Source organism: Sceloporus undulatus, chromosome 4 (genome assembly GCF_019175285.1).
Source record: "Sceloporus undulatus isolate JIND9_A2432 ecotype Alabama chromosome 4, SceUnd_v1.1, whole genome shotgun sequence".
Lineage (NCBI taxonomy): Eukaryota > Metazoa > Chordata > Lepidosauria > Squamata > Phrynosomatidae > Sceloporus > Sceloporus undulatus.
The window spans coordinates 137,497,407-137,518,154 of record NC_056525.1 but is presented as its reverse complement, the minus strand read 5'-3'; the positions used below and the strand labels follow the sequence as shown (position 1 = coordinate 137,518,154).

The window sequence follows — 20,748 nt, the reverse complement described above, 5'->3', positions numbered from 1 at the left end:
TAGTTTTACTGTACTTTCAAAGCTGTAGAGAATGTAAAAACCCCTGCCCCTCTTGCCTGGAGTTGGGAATAGCATGGCCAGGGAATAGCTGTTGCTGAACTGAAGGCTATAGCACCTTAGCCAGTGGTGGGAGTTCTATTGCACTGCATAGCATGGGGAGGGCCATATGATTCCTATCCCTGACTTAGGATAATAGTTGTTTTGTTGGGAGCAGCACTAACCCAATTTAGCAGCATGATTTAGCTGGTGGTTCTTCAATAGGTTGCTCCTGCTTTTGTGAAGGATGGATTGAATGTCCCCCAGGGAAAAATATAGCCTAAATTGAGGCATCCCTTTTCAATGCCTGCTTCATACAGTTGTCTGTAGTCTTGTCAAAACAGATTCAACATACACAAGCATATTCTTGAGCTACCTCTCAGATTTCAAATGTTCTTAGTCAGCAGTTTATATATCATGGGAGAGAACTCAAGTAGGCTTGCAGATTACTCAGTCAGCCATTTTGTGTTCATCTGTCAGATGGAGATCCATACTCCTTTATCTGATGCATATCCTAAGTGAGAGTTGATGCTTCTAAAAGCTACACCAATCCATAGCATGTGCTCATCAAATAACCAACATATGTATTTGGGTTTAAATATGTAGATGTAATAAGCTGCCTGATTGAGAAAAGCAGATATTTCCCGTAGACCTCACTGATTTTATCCAAACTGGCAATTTTCCCCATTCTTGCAGCTCCATGAATCCTAGAAAACTGGGCATTGTGGAGAACTGTAGCAGGAGAAGGGAGTCCCGATTGTATTTGTGTGGGGTTTGCACATACATCCTTTGTTGTCGTGTTGCTCAAGTGACTTCTGGTGACCCTAAGGCAAACCTATCATGTGGTTTTCTTGGCAAATTTGTTGAGAAGTTTGCCATTGCCATCCTCTGAGGCTGAGAGAGTGTGACTTGGTCAAGGTCACCCAGTGGGTTTTGAATCCTGATCTCCAGAGTCATAATCCAATACTCACATCACACTGGCTTTAATACACCCTTAGTTCCAGGTACTGTTATGGTTTTTCCTAAAGTTACAATGATTAATCCTGAAACAAGACGATAAATTTTCTTTGCAATGTCCTGGCACCAAAGGTTGGGGGGGCTGTGATATCCATCATCAGTTATAACAATTTCTCCCTATAAGTACATTTGGGGCAAAACATTTGCCTTACTTGTATTGAAATGCTACCATAGACCTTAACTCAGGCTATTTTAATATGGCTTATGGTTTTCCTTGTTAATTTTTTAATTTGCGTAGTGACATTTTTCAGTTACAGAAATAATTTACAATGTAGTGAAATACCAGTCTCCAGTATGACTTTCTTTATGTGTAAATGTATATATTTGTTTAAACAAAAATGTCCCCTTCCAAATTTGGTTGTACATTGTTGTTCAGAATTTTGTTTACACTGTTTTGGCTATGTGGATGGGCCTGATTTGTGCCTACAAAACTATTTGTATATACATCCATCCAGCACATCATAGTACTCACCCAAGTTTCAACTTGCCAGATGGGCATCTTGCATAAATACGATGCTTTCCCTTGTAGCTATTGCTATACAACTATACTTGCAGCTCAGTCGGGCCCTACTTTAAAACATCAAATATACATCCTAGTGAAGACAACTCCTTCTAGTTAGTTCGACCATACTCCTCATAATAGCTATTCATCAAAATTATGCATTAGCATATCCTCACATCACCAAAGTATGTACTTAAAATTCTGTTCAATGTGGAAACAAAAAACCTGTCCCAGGCTTGGAATGCCTGCCAATAATGGAAATACAGACATAGGTTTTGCATTCTCTTTTTGCCTTATAATGAATGACTGCCACATCCCTTTCTGTAGTTCTAGGGATGAGCTTCCAGTTACCTGTATCCACAGCAGAGCGGACACTATGGTCATATTCGCTAGAAGAATTTCTTTTCTAATGGAGAAGGGAAAATGATATTAGCATACATTGTTTGGGTAGCAGCACAGATATTTCCCTCTAATGCACCCAGATACTGTAAAAGAGATCAAATTAATTGAAGTGTATTATTAAATAATTAAAAGGAGGACAACTGAACAGTTATAATCTGGTTCATACCACAGTGTGATACAACATGCAGTGAAAAATACAATTTGTCTTTCTTGAACAATGAAAATAATAGTCCCAGTGCTACTTATGTGCATGCATGTTAGGGAATAATTCTGCTACCCATATTTCTCAAGCATTAGCTCAGAGATCTAGTCCAGCAATTCACTTCTAAATAACGTTAATGAAACATTAGTGATATTAAAGTATTTATTTGAAAACTTTTAAAGAGGCTTTGCAAGAACATATGCTTCTTATGAAAGTGCTCGCTGTAAAAGCCTTTGCAGATGTAATAAACGCACACACTGAAAACTTTTGGAATACCAATAAGTTATGTTTAGCACCAGTTGCTCTTCTCAGGCATCAGTAAAGGGCTAACCAAATGTAAGGCTTACATTAGTCTCCCCTATCTGTGAGATTCTTTGACATGATCTCACAGATATATTGATAGCATACAGACTATCAATTTCTGATGGATCTTCTAGACCTAAACAAACATCTAGATAATAGTTTAGGAATTTAAAAAGGCCTGCTGTTTGTGAGAGTTAGAGACTTGAGAAAAGAAAGCTGAAAGGGACTGGAAGAGTAGTGGCTTTGTCAGTGCCTCTCTGCATGTTGTTGTAGCAGTTTTGTTCTCTTTCCAAGGGAGACAGTCATACAAATGTGCCTTTTGTCATGCCAAAAAAATCCCTTTCGCAAAAGGCATGCTTTTACAACTGCCACCCTCAGGAAGAACAGAAGTGCTACAGCAGCATGAGATGAGGCACAGAGAAAGCCACTACTCTCCCAATCTCTCTTGACTTTTCCCCCCTCATATGATAAGGCCCTTCGTTGTGCTTCAGTCTCACTGAAGATTATGAGACTGTTGAGTAAGGCCAAAATCTAAAGCTGGGTATGTAATCTATAACATGGCTGGGAATCATAGCTCTTCATCTACTGGACTGTAATCCTCACCACTAGCTATGCTGCTTTAGGCTGCTGGGACCTACAGTACAACATCATTTGGAGAGCCACATGATTCCCACCCCTAATATAAAACCTCAACACTTGTGAGCAGAGTTTTAAAGGCAAAATGGTAAACAATCAAACTCAATCTGAGAAGAAACATATTGAGAAGCACAGAAATTGAAGTTTTCTTGAGGACGATGGTCTTCGTACCATTACTATTTGATGAACTGCTGGAAGTTGGAATACGCCAAAGTTACCAGACTAGCTAAACAGAGTTGCAGATTGGTGATAAAACATTAGTATATGAAGCAACAGCTACTTGTAACAGAGAGGCTAGATCTACAGCAGATTGAGATAGTAGAACATGCTACCACTGATACGAAATGGTACATCATTGTTAATGCTTCCCTAAACCACTCTCTGATGTGCTAATTTATTTCATGGAAAGAACATTTAAATTATAATCCACCACTTGCATCTGAATTGGAGAAGTCCAGAATTATACACATATATAACAGTACTGTATTCACAAACAGTTTTGGAAAACAGGAATTTTAAGCACATTTACTGTGGATAAAGTCCCATTGAAATCAAAATTACTGTTGAAAACTTATGACTGCGCTGCCCTTGCTGTACTGAGAACTGTGTTTTCAAGAACCAGAAATTTGTAGGTAACAAAGTAACAAATAGCAAGGCTCATTCTCTAGCAAACTGGGTGCATGAGAGGCATCACTGCAGCATCCAGCATAATCAACACAACTTCTGCTGATGCTGGAAAGCTTGTACACATATAGTCCAGGGTGCTTTCAACCTTTTATTTCTATACTACACAGCAAAACTGCTTGTGAAGCCACTGCTACCCCAGGTTTAAAAGCTGATTGGAGAGGAGTAAGGAGTGCTTTTCTTAATTAGAAAGGCACTGGGCAAATTGTACAAGGATTCCTGGACTATGGCTCTGTGCCGACAGCAAATGAAATGGCAATGGATGAGTAAACACAACACCTTTCACAGCAACAGTCCTGCCTTTTATCCTTTGATTTCTGTCTGCTCTACTATGTGTTGCAATAGCATGAGCCTTCATAACTTGCAATTGATTCCCAAATGATGCCCAAATAGCCAAGGAGGTTATGAAGTCCCTTCCAGGCTATGCTGCATGCCTGGTGAACCTAGTCAGTCAACTAGTGCAGGCTTACCCTAAGCTCATTGTAGGGCAATGTAGCTGGGTTTCTAAAATAAATTGAAAAACCCAGCAACACACAGACAGTCTGGATGACACCCATTACCCCTTCAATCAAATGAAATTAATGTTTTTAAAAAGCAGTAACACACTGGACTCTTGGCTCACCACTGCATTTAAAATTGGAATACTACATATTTGCCAAGCCTTCCAACTGCAGCTGGTCTATATTTAACCAGATTGGGGTGAAAATCGCATAGCCTGCCCAAGACCACAGGGCTGAAAAAGAACTTCTAGTGATAAGAAGCTTCCAAGAGAAGCCTTGCTGTAGCTCAGGTTGAGAGAATCATACAGCCCTCTAAATGTTTCCTAAAAGCAACTCCCAGAAGTCTTAGACAGTATTGCTTGTCATGAGGAATCCTGGGAGTTGCAATCCATCATCAGAAGATCACCATGACTCCCAACCCTGCTTTAGTATTTGGGGTGGGGGGTATTTCTGCTGGTTTTCTCAAAACTCCCCTGTTAGGCAAAACAATATATCACATTTTGAGATGAGGGTGGTGATTGCTGCCCACCCCCCGGCAAAATTGCCCCCAGGAATTTGCCCACTCCTATATGATTAAGCCAATCTACCATTAAAACTGATCACCATAGAGTACTGCATTTTTAAAGCCCTGTTGTTTGGTATCTTGCTGCCAGTCTAGCGGAACACATTGCTTTGTTAATGAACAACAAAACAGGTTCATAGCTAAAGATACTTGTCAAGAAATCCTAATTTTGCTGTGCTTCTGTAATTCGGTATCCAAGCTTTAGTAAGAGGTACATGCAGCACATGCAGGCTCATTCAACAAAAGGATCAGAAGATTCGATCTCAAGTCACTTCCACGTAAATGTGCAGAAAATAGCATCCTCCAAAAACACAACGGAGGGTTCCCCTACCCCCTACAAAAACAGCTTGTACAGCAGAAATGCTCAAAAACTACTGCTAGGGTTCGTGTTTCACCAGATCAGTGAGCCATTTCATCGTGATGTTTCTCAAGATGACGTCCAAGTGTGGGGCACAAAGTAAGAGTTACCATTTGCACGATGTAATGAAAAAAAATCTATTGGTTGAGGAAATGACATATTACAAGATATAACATAGGTGTGTTTGTGTGTGTTAAGGAGGCAGGTAAACAAACTATTCTTAACAACAACGGGTCTTTTGTTCATAATAATGCTATTCCAAAGTGGACAAGATTCAGGAAGCATCTCTTGATATCCAACCACTTTCTGTTAAGAAATTTAAAATCCTTTTCTTTAGTACTTTATCCAAGTAACTAGGAAGGCGACTTTTTGATGGAATGCCCTGTCTTTTTTGAAGATGATCTTTAATGATGATAGTTTTAACAGTCACGTAACGTGCTGGACTCAGGTTAATAGAACTACAAAGTACTTTCTCTCGGTCAGATAACAGTTCAAAGCCAGGCAGATTTTCAATTGTAGCAAATTCCCCATCCTTACCATCTTCCTTTCCTCTCTTAGAAGTACTAATATTTTTATTTTCTTTCCTTTTTTCCCGCTTGTGTCTAGCTGCCTCATATTCTGCAGACTCTTCCATTTTTGTTATACCGTTCCGTCGATACCTCTGCAGTTCCCTGATCTTGGTTCGAAGTACCTTCTCCTTGTGCAGGTTTTCAAAAAAGTCATCAAACTCCTTACAAGACATAAACTGATAGAGAGACCGCAGTTTTAACCTCAGCTCTTTTTCTTCTTTTGTGATTTTGCGTTTCAAAGGTTTTTCTTTGTCTCTTCTGTCTTTCCCCAGAAAAACAGGAACCAGGTTGTAGTCACGAGCGATGTTCTTTCGGCGCTGCCTCTCCTTCAGTTTTCTTACGTACATGTCTACGTGGGCTCTTTTTAATTCTATTTCCACATCGTCGTCGTCGTAATTAACTGAAAGGCCACTGATCAGAATCTCAGCGTCTTGGTCATACTCAATCTCATAATCATCACGAAGTGGCATGTAACCCAGCTGTTGCTGTTCAGCCACAGATATGTCTAAGGGTGGCAGAGGCATTGTTAAGCTAGGTGAAAGTGGACCACCACTTGGGCAGGTATGATCAGTCACTCTGTTGGGAATAATGTCAGGGATGCAGGCTTTCCCAAGGTTACCATGTATATACATGCTCACATAGTGTTCCATCACTTCCTGCGGTGTTCGTGATGCTCCAACATGAGCAGCCATATCTTCCTAGAACAGAACGAAACAGTACCAGAATTATTAATGTGGGGGATCTTAAGTCAACTGTTTACAAAAAGGGAAAGGAACCTGTAGTCCTCCAGATGTAAGACTGGCCAGCCCTAACCAATATCCCAAGGGATGGTAGTACCTGGAGTCCACATTGTTTAAAATGCCACAGGTTCCCTATCCCCGTCTAAAAAGTTGTATGAAACGTGAAATGTGGGTGCAAATACAGCACTGTTTCTTCATTACCATAATCAATTAATTTGCATGCCAGTTTCTTGCATGATTTCACGCAAAGAGGCTCACAACAGATCAAAAATGAAAATAATACAATAATAGAAGCAAGTATACAACTGCTATACTAAGCAAGCAAATACATAACGAAGGTATAAATTGATACAAAATATAGCAATATAAATAAAACGACCAAATAGAACATGTTAAAAATGAACAACGGAAAAAGTCTTAGCACAAAAATGTGAGAATGCTACAAACAGATCTCCCTTCCACGAAGGCAGGATGACATTCTCCATTACAGTGGGCCCTTTCCTTATGTGGGGGATCCATTCTGGATCCCTCCACGTAAGAGGAATTCTGCGTATGCTCACGCCCCATTGAAAACAATAGGGTGCATGCTCACAATGGCGTGCAGCACGCATGCCACAGGCACACACGCCATATATTTTACTGTTGCGCGGCTTCAGCATAAGCTTGAAGCCGCATATAGTGTATTAACTTACAAAAACTAGTTGGCAGCCACCCTTTCACTGGTGAAAACCTTCCACATCTATCACTTGGAGAGGTATAGATTACTCTTCCAAGCCCCACATGCACTCATGGTTGCTATTACTCAGTCTTTCTTCACCAAGCATCTTTCCAGCATGATGCAGATGACAGGCTTTATCAGACTTCAAAGGGGTGCGGTTTTCTTATAGGAATGGCTCCCATTTTGATTACAGTACTTTTAAGCCATAGTTGATAAATGCAGATTTCAGAATACTGGGATACATTCATATGAACAGTCTCCGTTTTCAAGTACCAACTTTAGTTTACTGTGTGCACATAAAGGTTAGGTCCTAACCTGGAGGGCAATGTAATAAATTAGAGTCCTAAGATCTCAATTGAGCCTTTCTTAAGCATTTTCTATTCACAGAGCCAGTCTATCAGTTTCTAATGTAATTCCAAAAGCTATAAACCCTCAGGTTTAGTGATATGCAACACTGCAGACAATCTGCTCAGATCTATTTCAGCACTTTATTTGGGACATGGTTTGCATCCTTCTGGATCCAATTACATTCTATCCCACTCTCACAGCTCTATGCCTGAGGCCTTAATACCACACAATCCTGCATCTGAAGAAGTGGGTTAATATCCACAAAAGCTCATTCAAACACAGAAACCAGTTAGCCTTAAAGGTTCTGCCATGTGTCCTCCCCCCCCCTTCTTTCCCTCCTTTCTCTTTTTAATGCTGCAAGAGACTAACATGGCTACTCCTTTGAAAAATAATGCCTAAATGATTCTCCCGTCTACATGGTCAAAGATGAATAAGGTGGCAACCATGAGGACCCATGGCTGTACTGTATTTTACATTTTCACCATCAGTAGCATAGAGCAAAGGACTGCAAAATGATGTGGGAGCTGGAAAACCTTTAAATACATCAAGCTCAAACTATGTAGTTTAAAGCAGCGGTACCCAAACTTTGGTCCTCTGGGTATTTTGAACTTGAGTTCCCAGGATGCTTGGCTTTTGGCTGGGGCTCCTGGGAGCTGAAGTCCAAAATACTTGGAGGACCAGAGTTTGAGAATCGCTGGTCTAACTGTACACTTTGAAACGAAGTGAAAACCAACGGCGACGGGATGCCATCTGACAAATGCGCTTGGAAAGCAAGCTTGTCTGGGCTGGCCTTAGTGTCTTGGGCCAGACTTGTAGTTTAGGGAGGCATGGGCACACTAAAGTAGGTGTGGCAATGAGCCTAGAAATGCTTGATGATGATGATGATGATGACGACGACAGTCGTTCCCTCAGGTCAGCGGCTGCAAATAGTGTTCAGTTATTTTCAGTGCTCTGTTTCTGATGACATGTTAATAAAATACGGAGGTGGAAAGAGGGGAGGAATCCTAGTTGGAAGAGTCCACAAGGACCACCCTTCTGCCATGCAGGAACTCTCAATCAAAGCATCCCCACTGACAGATGGCCATTTGAATTGGACACAGTATTATTCCAGGTGGGCCCTGACCAAAGCAGAATAGAGTGGCACTATGACTTCCCTTGATCTAGACACTATACTTCTATTGATGCAGCCTAGAATCGCATTGGCCTTGTTAGCTGCTGCATCACACTGTTGACTCATGTTCAGCTTGTGGTCCCCTTGGACTCCTTCCACACGTATAAAGTCTCCTTAATGATCCTATATCTGTGCATTTCATTTCTTCTACCTGACTTCTCTCCCTGTTGAAGTTCATCCTGTTCCGAGGCCTTACCCAGTTCCCGAAGCCAAACTGCTCGATGGCGTCGAGGAGGAGCTGCTCCTCGCGGCTGCTCCATCCGCCCTCGGCCTCGGCGCCCCAGAGGGTGAAGCGCCCTCCGTCCACCAGCTGGTAGCCGTGCCAGCGCCGGTGAGGCCCGATCTCCGCGCCGGCTGAGAAGCACTCGGGGCAGAGCTCGATGTCGGCGCACTCGGTGCAGCGGAAGCGGAGCGAGCTCACCTCGGCCAAGCAATACACGCAATACTTCTTCCCCAGCTCCGCCATCTTGGGTGTCTTTTTTTCCCTTCGCTCCGAGGGAACGGGGCCGGCGCGCTCCAGTGACGTCAGAGTCCGCGACGGGAGGAAAGGGCTCCCGCCCAATTAGAAGCCTCGGGGAGGAAGCGGCCAATCAGAGCAGAGGACAGGGATGCGTTTCCCCTCGCAACCGCGAAGGAGGGGGCGGAGCCTCGTTGCTTAGCGACGCGACTCTGAGTTAGGAAAGGCAGTTGAAGAGAAGATGGAGAAGGAAGAGGCCCCGCCCAATTAGAACCCTGGGGGAGAAAGCGACCAATCAGAGTCGAGGACGGGGATAATAAATAAATAAATGATTTATTTATTGCCCGCCCAATTAAGAGGAATCCATGCGTTTCCCCTCGCAACTGCGGAGGGGGGCGGAGCCAGAGGCTTGTTGCTTAGTGACGGAAGGCAGCGACACCGCCTCTCGGTTAGGAAAGGCAGTACAGTAGAGGAGAAGATGGCGGAGGAGAAGGAACTCCAAGCCCCGCCCAATTAGAACCCTTGAGGAGGAAGCGGCCAATCAGAGTCGAGAAGGGCGGAGCCTCGTTGTTTAGAGACACTGCTCGGAGTTAGGAACGGCAGTTGAAGAGAAGATGGCGGAGGAGGAGGGTCTCCAGGCTCCTGCGGGCCTTGAGCCGGGGGAGGCCGAGACTGAGGCCGCTCCTGAGCTCCAGGAGGAGGAAGGGAAGGAAGAAATGAAGGAAGAAGGGAAGGAGAAAGCGGAGGAGGAGAAGGAGGAGGGCCCTGCAAAGGCCTCCGCCGCTTCGCTCCACTCCGAGGCTCCGGAGGCCGAGTCAGTGTCCGCCTTCTCCTCCTCGGAGGTTGAGGGAGAAGCGCAGGCAGAGGAGGCCGAAGAGAAGCCGGAGGAGTCACCCCCACCGGCGGCAGCCCCCGGAGAGCCTCCGGATGGCGAGGAGGCGGAGGAGGCAAAGCCCCAGGAAGAGGAGGCGGAGAAGAAGGAGGCGGCGGAGGCGGAGGCAGCGTCCACCGAAGCCGAGGAGGAGGAGGAAGAGGCAACGGAGCCGAGGGCGGCGTCCCCTGCGCCCCCGTCCTCCCGGGGGACGCCGCCCTTGCCGACGTCGTCGTCCTTCTCGGCGGGGGAGCTGCTGGAGCCGCCTCTGCTGGCGGTGGGCGAGGAGCTGGGCCGCCGCATCAGCATCAGCCTGCGGGAGCTGGAGCAGCGCTGCCTGAGCGGGGGGTCGCTGCGGCTGGGCTCCAGCCCGGAGAGCCAGGGCTCGGAGGCGGCGGGCTTCGAGAGCGAGGAGCAGCGCATGGAGCGCCTGGCCCAGGAGCGCCGCCTCCGGGAGGAGCTGACCGAGGAGTGCCGGAGGCTGCAGGCCGAGCGCCGCCGCCGCCTACTCCTCGACGCCAAGATCCAGGGGAAGCTGGCCGAGCTGCTGGGCAAAGGCGGCGGCGTCGGCGGCAAGGAGGCGGCCCCCGCCCGGGCGGAGCTGGAGCAGCACATCTCCGACCGCGAGCAGCGCTTCAGCCGCTACCTGTCGCTGCTGGAGGAGCTGCGCAGCCAGCAGGCCGCCGAGGGCTCCTGGTACCGGCAGCAGCTGGACGCCCTGCAGGGCGCCTGCCGCGAGAGGCTGGCCAAGGTGGAGGCCCAGTGGAAGGCCCACCAGGCCCTCAAGAAGGAGGTGGCCGTCTTCACCATGGGCAGGAGGCTCGGGGGAAGGCAGGCCGCCGTCCGGGAGGTCGAGCAGATCCAGGCCAGGGAGCAGGGCAAGGAGAGGGAGATGACCGAGGTGAGCGCCCCGGACAAGGTTATAACCGGGGGAAGGTGGTCAGGATCACGCAGGAGAGGAAGGAAAAGTGGCCATCTTGGTCCTAGGCCAAGTTCTCTCAAGGTGTCCTGACTGTTCATAGAAGGATAGAGTTGGAAGAGGCCACAAGGGCCATGATCCAGCCCAACCCTATTCTGCCATGCAGGAACTCTCAATCAAAACATACCTGACAGATGGTCATCCAGCCTCTGTTTAAAGACCTCCAGGGAAGGAGACTCAACTACACTATTAGGGAGTTTGTTCCACTGTCGAACAGCCCTTACTGTCAGGAAGTTCCTCCTAATGTTGAGGTGGAATCTCTTTTCCTGGAGCTTGCATCCATTGCTCCGGGTCCTAGTCTCTGGAGCAGCAGAAAACAAGCTTGCTCTCTCCTCAATATGTCATCCCTTCAAATATTTAAACAGGGCTATCATATCACCTCTTAACTTTCTCTTCTCCAGGCTAAACATCCCCAGCTCCCTAAGTCATTCCTCATAGGACATGGTTTCCAGACCCTTCACCATTTTAGTCGCCCTCCTTTGGACACACTCCAGTTTCTCAACATCCTTTTTAAATTATGGTGCCCAGAACTGGACACAGTATTCCAGGTGGGGTCTGACCAGAGCAGAATAGAGTGGCACTATTACTTCCCTTGATCTAGACACTATACTTCTGTTGCCCTCAGTCCAGGTTATATAGAAAGGTATTCATGCAGGTGGGCCCCTCCTCCACCTGCCCATGTGTTTAGAGAAATTCTTAAAATCCATCATCGGCAAGACATTACGGTGGCTTATGGTCAAGACACCAGTTATGACAGTAAAAAAGGTTGGCAGTCTGAGGTCCACATAATGGAGCCAGCTCCTGTCAATAGTCCCAGCTTCTGCCAACTTAGTTCAAAAGCATGCCAATGCAAGTAGATAGATAGAGGAGGCATGGTGGCACAGTGGTTAAATGCCTATACTGCAGCCACTCCAAGCCATAAGTACTAGCAAAAGGGCTTAAGCTCGACTCAGGTTTGCATCATAAACACCAGCCAGCCCTTTAGGAACACTCAAAGCCAGTGCAGAACAATATCAACCTCACCCAAGCAAGGAGGCCAATAAGTTTATTTAGCAAGGTTGGTATCATCAGAAGCTGTGGAAGGATTCAGAGGAACTTTGCAGGGATGTTTCCATCCTCACCCCATTCACCTTACTTACTGTAGATAGTTGCCTTGGGGATTAACCTTCCTTAACCAGCCACACACACACAAAATACTTGGAGATGCACTGTCACTACGTACCAAGTATGTTTGCTTCAAAGCAAAAACCCGTTTTAGGCATGTATGAGGAAAAACAACATGCCAGTAGTGGACGTAGGCCCACCTGCTGATGGGATGTTGCTCCCCAATGTGCTTCCTTGGAGCCAACTTAGCCCTCAGGCCAAAATAAGTTTCTAATTTCCAGGTTAAGACAATGGGGATGAAGCCTTTCTTACAGGAGGTATTCACTAGTAAACATGATAAAGTAGCTGAAGTATCAGGGAGGCTGCAAGACACTTGGACTGCTTTGGAATTTAAGGTGACTGGGGAGGATAAAATGGGCTGAATGGTAATTCTGGTAGTACTTCAAGTAGTTTCATGGTAGGTTTCTTTTCTTCTTCATTCCAGGTTCGTCTAGAGTATATAAAGTTGAAACACAGAATCCAAAAACTTGAAGCTAACCTAAAAGCCCAGGAGGAGCTGGCAGAAGGCCTGCACTTAATAGACTTTGAGCAGTTGAAGATTGAGAACCAGACCTACAATGAGAAGATTGAAGAGCGCAATGAGGAGCTTCTGAAGCTCCGCAGAAGGATTACTAACACGGTACAAATCATATCTCCAGTGAAAGAAAAGCTGCAGTTTGTGGAAGCAGAAAATCAAGGCCAAAAGGCCCAGCTAATGGCAGCTGAAGGTTTAGTGGCTCAAAAGAGAGAGATCCTAACGAAGACTAAACAGGCTCGAGATAAGATGCGAATGGACAATGAGAGGCTTCAGCAGAAGTGTGGCTTACTTGGGCATACACTGTTGTTGAGAGACTATGAAAACAAAGTGGACGCTGCTGAGGCACGGAAGGAGCGGCTGGATATGCTGAAACGTCGTCATGCTGGACTCGCCCTAACATGCAAAAGAATGAAGATTTCGTTTCACTGTCAAAAAATGCAAGAGTTGGAGGGCGGGGGTTAGGGGTGCAGTGAGCTGTTAAGTAAACCTGTGCTTGTTCTACATAGTTTATGTTCAGAAGACAATGTGCCTTAACCTAAAATCAGCCTTATCCAGTTGGTTTACAGCTGTCAATTGTTTCAAAAAACTGACTGCTTTCTGGGCTCAGTTTTGAAGGGGGTTAAAACAATGTGATGTATAATTTATTCCTGCTTTCCATACATTTCCACCAAGCATTGTAGTAGATAATACACATTTCTCTTTCTCTTCTTGCTCCATTAACAGTGTCTAAAATTGCTTTCTTTTCTGATAACTATCTGTTGTGTCAGCAATATATTGTATTTTGCAATACTGGTTACCTGTTGCCTTTTTTTAGTCTTCCAGGGGAATTCTTTTCCATTAGTAAAACGGTTACTGTACTACAATGCTGAGAAGTTACCCCTAGGTATGTTACGGAAAGTCTTGCTGGGTTGTGTTACCTTAAAAGGTGGAGGAGGGACTTGGGGTCCCCACCAATAGTATCAGCGTCACCTTGGTATTTGTGGGGAATTACTAGCTCAAAAGGGGGCCTGTAAGAGGTGGTTAACTTAAGGGAGCTTTTCACCTGTCTATACTACTGCTAACAGCAGAGACACCAGTTTCATTTAGAAATGTTGAAGGTGCATGTAAACACAAATCCAACGCAACCTTAAGAACCATATAAGGCTAAGAGTAAATTACGAGTGGAAGGTTGGCTAGCAAGAAATGGGGAATTAGAAAGGGTGATATGTAATTACCAGTCCTGAAGAGAGGGGTCCACGGAAGATGGAGATTGAGTGGCTCAGACAGTGTCTGAGGGTGACACAGTGAGAGGCCATAAAATCAAGATATAAATATTACCCAGACATAGCCACCTTGCTCACTCTCTGTACACACAGGGTCCATGAGCAAAGTGGATATGCCTGGGGCTAATATATCTGATTTCATAGCTTTGATGGATATCTGATGCTAATGCAGTGTCACAAAGCCTTAATGGTTTCTCCATGGAATTTACAAAGACTTCAGAAAAACTGATGGCTTCAACTCCTGAGTGACAAAACATTGATAGGATTTGAGACAATCCCTGAATAGGGTGAATAAGAACTCAGCCTGGGCAGGGTGGAGATATGGTCTTGAACTGCTTTGCAATAGGACTCACTTAGGAGATTACCACACTACACTCTTATAGTGCTGCTATTCCACTCTAACTGCTCTGGCTGCTTTCTATTGCAATATGGGGTTTGCAGTTGAGGGAGAGGTTTCACTGAACTGCAAACCCCAAAATGCAACAGTAGGCAGCCAGAGCAGTTAAAGTGGAATAGCAGCGCTATAAGAGTGTAGTGCAGTAATCTACTTAAGTCTCCATTGTTAAAGGATAGAAGAAAGCTTGGAGTGGTGGTGGCGGAGTAAGCAGTAAACCCATTTGCCCTTGCCTTATGCGGGGGATCCATTCCGCCCCCCCAACCCCCCTGTATGCTCAAACCCCATTGAAAATAATGGGGCTTGCACGCACCATTTCCTGGTTGCCGCACAGCTTTCAGCATAAACTGAAAGTTGCCATATGACACGGGCGCACTGTACTGTCTAGGTCTACCAAATGCCTGCGGGCCAGTATACCTTCTCACATGGATAAGTTCCTGGTGTTCCAAGGGATCATCATGACAAAAACATACCTGATGCTAGATAATAAATATAAAAATATGAAAACCCATATACACAAATGCTTACAGTTGCACCTATAATAGAACTGACTGGGGACAGAGTTAGGAAATCCATTATCAGTAGCATTTCACAGATATTCAAATACAGTGTGTTTTACTTTCAAAAATAATGGAATTTATTTTCCCTATTTTGGGGAAAACAAAGATGTATATTATCTTTTCTGCCCATGTAGCTGCTTTATACTTGTACAGTCGGTTCTCCGTACATTTCTCGCTTATCAGTGCACTTAAGCGCTCCCTAAGCAGTTTACAATGTGTAAGCTAACTGATCCCAACTAGATGGGTACTCATTTTAGTGACCTCAGAAGGATGCAGGCCTGATTCGAGCCTGAGCCCCTGGCTAGTATTGAACTCGTAACCTTATGGTGAATGAGTGGTTGCAGTGCAGGCATTTACTACTGCGCCACCAGGGCTCTAAGCATCCACAATCTGAAAATATTCAAAAAATATATTAATTCCAAAAACCAAGCCTTAATCTATATAAGGTCACAATTTCACTGTCCACTGTATTTCATGCAACATGAACATCCATGGATTTTGGTATCCACAGGGGATCCTTGAACCAAACCCGTGGCAGACATCAAGGGCCTACTGTATTTCTCACTACCTTTAAGGTGGTTTCAAGACGGTTTGCTAGGAACAAATGTTTGGTTGCTATCTTGCTTGCCAGAGTTTTTTTACCACCTCAAGCATCAAGTTTGATAATGGTAGAAATATCAAAGCTCTGAAGTATGAAATGGAGATTTGATAAAAGCAGTGAACAAAATGAACCCAAACCTGTTAAACAGAATGCAGTGGAACTCAAAAACTGCTAAGGGAACTGAAATGTGGAAAGATGCTACAGAAACGGATATATTGAAGCAGTTCCACTAGTAGTTATAGGGCTGACCTCCAGAAGGATTGGTCCAAGAAACTGTTATCCACAGTAAGGACAACTATTATTGTACTGAAATATGCATTCATAGTATTCAGATATAGCCATGTTGGTCTGTAAAATCAGTATGTAGAGAGATCTTGTAGCATCTTTGAGACTAACTGAACAAAAGAAGTTGGCAACCAGCTTTTCTAAAGTCTTCTTCCTCAAAGAAATACAGTAAGTTAGCAGCATGAGCTTTCATAGCCTTGTGCCTACTTCCTCAGATCTGAGGAAGTAGGTGCAAGGCTATGAAAGCTCATGCTGCCAACTTCTTTCTTTCTGTTAGTCTCAAAGGTACTACAAGATCTCTCCACACACTCATAATAGTTAATCTTGTTCATGATTCCGATGGAGATTTTATTTTCTTGTCAACCACAGGCCAGAACTTTAACAAAATATGTACACAAGTACTTTGATCTTTCTAGTTTCAGAGACCATATATTGGGAAGTACTCTGTACTTTGGGCCCTGAAAGGGATAGACCTGCAGATGGACCAAATCCATCATCATGCCTGCAAAACTGAGATTATTACTGAACAAACAATTTTGCAGGGTAGTGTGTACCTCCTCACTTCAAGGAACTGTACATTTTACTCCCCAAAGTATTTGATGCAGTCCAGGCCACCAGTCTTATCAATATCAATACAATACAAAAGAACCTCCTAAAAAGACCACAAAGCTGATAGTACACTTTGATCAAGCTTGGCTTAAATAATCTAAATTGGTGATTTAAAGAATTGTGGAGAACATATTTACATTCAGAAAGACTTCAAACCACCAATTCTTTTGCCCCTTTACTACAGAGGTGTTCCTTATGGTGCCAGTGACCTGCGTGCAGCCTCCAGACTCTTTCCTTATTGCTGGGGGGAGGTGGGTAATAAGGAGGAGAATGGTGGTCACTGATTCTCAAAAAGATTCAAATAAGCTTGCAGAAACACAGCAATTCTCATCTAAAGCAAGAGACAGGGCCATTTCAGAAAAGATGCTTTTTTCCTACATTATTTTAACTGGGAGTAAACTTTCAACACTTCTGGTTGATGGGAGCACATTTTCACCCAGGATATGTCCTACAGGTAGTCCTGGATTTCTGAGGTGTAAAATCCTTTCCCAATAGGCAGCTAGGACCTGAGAGTCCTGCATAATACAAGATTTTTTTCAGGATTGTGGGAAAGAGCTTAAGAAAAGCCAGTGGAAGGAAGAGAAGACATGGCATCTGGTTTCCCTGTGGTTCTGAAATCCATTCTCCTAGCTGCGGTTTTGAACAAATTAATTTTACCCTTCAGACTTGACGGTATCTATTTATACAATCCCTAATCCATTCTGACTGGTTCAGTGCAATATTTATCTCACAAGGGAAAGCAATATGAATACTACCCTTTGGTCCATGAATGTAATCCAGAACTTTGACCAATGTTTACTGGTGGACCTCAGACTGAAAGACATTCAAGATCATCCTTACCTTGAACAAAGCTCCATTTTCCAAGGGAACAGAGAGATAAATAATACTGGAAATTGTATCTTTTCAGAGCAAGGCTTTGTGTTCTTTAGCTATGTACCTTCAGCATACTAGATGGATGAAATCTGATGCTACTCTAAATGTGCATTTTTGTATGATAAACACAGACAAAACAAAGGCACTGTCCTTTTATCTTTTATTTGGTGTTTAGTAACTCCACAAAAAACAAATTCAGTTACTCTGGTGTATGTGAAATCAGAACAATACAACCACTTGAAGCAAAAAAGTAGAAACAAATTCAGCCCAGGAATGAAAAACTGATACTTCAGTGCTATGGATATGCAATGCGCTTCATACCACAGTGCATTTTAGCATCTCCACTTTTAAATTATCCTTGCAGAGAAACAAAAACACAAACTCACACATCAACCTTCTCACTGGAAAGCTTCAGAGTTTTATCCATTCAGTTATGAAACAAATAAATATTATTTGTTATTGCCCACACATGTAACATGTACATTTTCAAAGGTGTTAAAATATTAAATCATAATGTAACGAACCACCCTTTCACTGAGATATCTATCTAAATAAGCCAAGGTTAAAAGACCCCCCCCCCAAAAAAAAAATCCCATTTGGTCATTTATTATTCTAACAATGACTCACTAGTTAAGTTAAATCATTAGGATTCATCAGTTTCGTTCTTTTTGCTTTCATGTTGACAGACAATATTCTCAGTGCATGTGCTATACAACATTTTTAAGGAAGCTCCAGAAGAAAGTAAATATATTTAAAACTTATCCAGAATCTCAAATAAGAAAAAACAAACCCAACACTGTAAAGATTTGTTGTATGAAAGCTAAAATAATGTAGCTTAAAAGCAGTTAATAATAAGATTTCCCTGGAAAGTACAAACCAAGCCGATGGAGTCAAAAGTTTCAACAGAAAGAATACATGCAATCTTAGAAGTTGCTGATATCCTAGATCTTAAGTCCATGTACTAGTTAAGAAAAGGCAACAAAACTCAAATTCAGTTCAGCTCATTAGCACAGAATAGCATTTCAAAGCTGGTTCATCTTTTCATTTCAAACAACTGTAATTGTTAGTTTCTTGCCTATCAAAATTAATGGCTTAGCATTTTTGAATCAATATTAAACTTTCTGCACTTTCTGATGTCTTAAACATGCTGTTATTGTAGAGATCATTTTTTAAAACTATGAAATGGTATAAACCTATATTGCTCCTCCTGGCTCTTATGATTTGCATAATACATTAGTAGCACAGGGAATTGATAGTCTTGCACAGTTACAACTTGACAGATGCATTGACTATGTTAAAATAAACTTTAAGATCAGGTCACATAAAGCAACAATCACTACTGCAATCACACACGTAAGTCATTTTCCCCACTCACACCCACAACACACAACTTATTCCTAGCATTCTCTCAGAACACAAAGTTAGCTACAAGTTTTACCAAATCAGAACCACAATAGTAGCTAACTGCAGGAGCCACTGGATTTATTTTGAGTGATATACTAACCCTCTGCATATAAAATATTGAACGTTAACTCTTAAATCATTTCAGTCAAATCTCTGTAGCTTGCAACAAACACTGTTCATAAATTCTCCAGGGGGGGTAATGATACAGCCTTAAGTATATCTCTAAGTATGTACCATTGACGTTAAGTGTGCTTCAGACCGGGCTGTAGTGTCAATTGTTTAATTATCTACTTTACAACACTGAAACCTGAAAAAGATGGAACACTGAGCCCTGAAAACAAAGGGAGGGGAAAGAAAATCATGTTTCTTTTCCCCAGGCCTGCAAAAAAAAATCTGTTAGCAAGAAGGTAACAAACAAGTTCCAACTGTGTTAATTAATGTGTGAGTTAAGAGAGATCCTAGAATAGAAAACACAGTTTCTGAAAGTCTCTAAAGCACAGCCCTAGTATTCCTACTCCAAAGTTATGAGATCTTAAAAGACAGGACAAGCCATACATGCTTTCCTCTCACATTCAGAAAGGCACTGATAGATTACAGTGTTAAGTATTTATCTCCCAAATCTTAAAAGCCTAAATGTGCCAAAAGATAAAATCTTTGAATAGTTGTAGACACTGCAATGCTAGTAAGATAGTAATACTGATAGGGCTACAGTTAAAAATAAAAAATAACTGCAGCTAGGATGCAAAATAGCAGTGATACTACCAAGACAATCACATGCACATCCATTCTTGATTTGACAACACAATCTACTCTAGGTCCAAATAGCCAAAGAGCTAAAAATTTGGAGGGAGGGGGGAAAAGCCTTCAATGGGACCAGAATCCCAACTATTGAAAATAAAATATCAAGAAGAGAAAGATAAATACATTTCTGAATCCATTAACTGAAGGGGGAACTCAATTCAGTATTGAGTTACAGACTCTTTAGAAGAGTTTCCCAGCTCATGCTCTTCCTAGATCATCTATTTATACTCTGCAGTTTTATAGGTGAGTTCGAGAGAAAAGCTCTTCTTCACAAGGGTCTGTCCATCCATTTCCACCTTCTGATGCTGTGCCTTCAGAGCCGGAGCTATCACTGGAGTATAGCTTCTTCCTAAAGCCATTTGATTTTGTTTCAGAACTAGGATCTGCACATCTTGCTTCATGAACAGAAGCAACCTAAGGATTTTCATGTGGAAATGTATGTCAATGTTTTGCAAGAGAAAAGACTAACATTTTTCAGAGATAATATAAAACAGAAATTAACATCTTTTACATATTTTAAAATTGCTTTTCGGTTTAATAGTGTTTTAATGCCATACAGTTGCTCCTCCTAATGTGCGGATCTCAGATCCGTGCCCTTGAATATACATGGGGGGATGGATGGCTTCCACTATTTGCAATGGCCCATGCACACAGGAGCGTGCACCATTTAAGCTATGGGGCTTGAATAAACAAGATCCTCCGTTTTCGTGGGGATGGGGGTCTGGAACAGATCCCCCATGAAAACGGAGGGCCAACTATATATTTTCTGGAAGAAAGGCAGAATAGTGTTCAATCATTCAAAAAACAAAAACAAAAAACAAACAAACACCCAAACAGCTTTCAATACAAGAACCCCAATTTATAAACAAAAGCTTAAATCTAATTGTTAGTCCCCAATTAGAGCAGCCCTGTGAATAAACTGTTCAAAAGAAATTCATCACTTACACAAATCCCATTAATTAACAGGTCTACTTGAGTTGGGAGTACAAATTGGATTTAGGCACCAAAGAGCTGGATCCAGCACTTAGCTCTGCTGACACTGGAAGAGGGAGCAGGACATAATTTTTGCCTCAAGCTACTAGTTCACACACATGGATACACACCCATATTTCTTATTTCACAGGGCTGTAGGACATTCTCTCCCGGCCTGAGAGGGAGTTGGCCAGGCAAGTCCAGCTCCATCAGGACTAAGCCTGAAAGGAGGAGACTCCGCCCTCCACAAA

General features: G+C 43.3%; 3 protein-coding genes across 3 annotated transcripts in view; 1 reads left to right on the top strand and 2 right to left on the bottom strand.

Moving 5' to 3' along the window:
• Positions 1 to 1,314: 1,314 nt before the first annotated feature.
• Positions 1,315 to 9,465, bottom strand: TADA2B (transcriptional adaptor 2B). Its single transcript, XM_042463371.1, has 2 exons — positions 8,945 to 9,465; positions 1,315 to 6,469 (listed from the first exon to the last, which is right to left on the bottom strand). Exons 1-2 carry the CDS (start codon positions 9,212 to 9,214, stop codon positions 5,477 to 5,479), a joined length of 1,263 nt encoding a protein of 420 aa, XP_042319305.1. The 5' UTR covers positions 9,215 to 9,465; the 3' UTR covers positions 1,315 to 5,476.
• Positions 9,466 to 9,495: 30 nt separating this feature from the next.
• CCDC96 (coiled-coil domain containing 96) lies at positions 9,496 to 13,323 on the top strand. The gene is made up of 2 exons (XM_042463370.1): positions 9,496 to 10,977; positions 12,644 to 13,323. The coding sequence occupies exons 1-2, from the start codon at positions 9,820 to 9,822 to the stop codon at positions 13,196 to 13,198; spliced, it is 1,713 nt and encodes a 570-aa protein (XP_042319304.1). The 5' UTR covers positions 9,496 to 9,819; the 3' UTR covers positions 13,199 to 13,323.
• A 4,143-nt stretch (positions 13,324 to 17,466) lies between these two features.
• Positions 17,467 to 20,748, bottom strand: part of KIAA0232 (KIAA0232 ortholog) — a 57,048-nt gene continuing 53,766 nt past the window's right edge. Inside the window, 1 exon segment of the mRNA XM_042464380.1 lies at positions 17,467 to 19,939. Coding sequence (XP_042320314.1) covers positions 19,763 to 19,939 — 177 coding nt within the window. The 3' untranslated portion in view covers positions 17,467 to 19,762.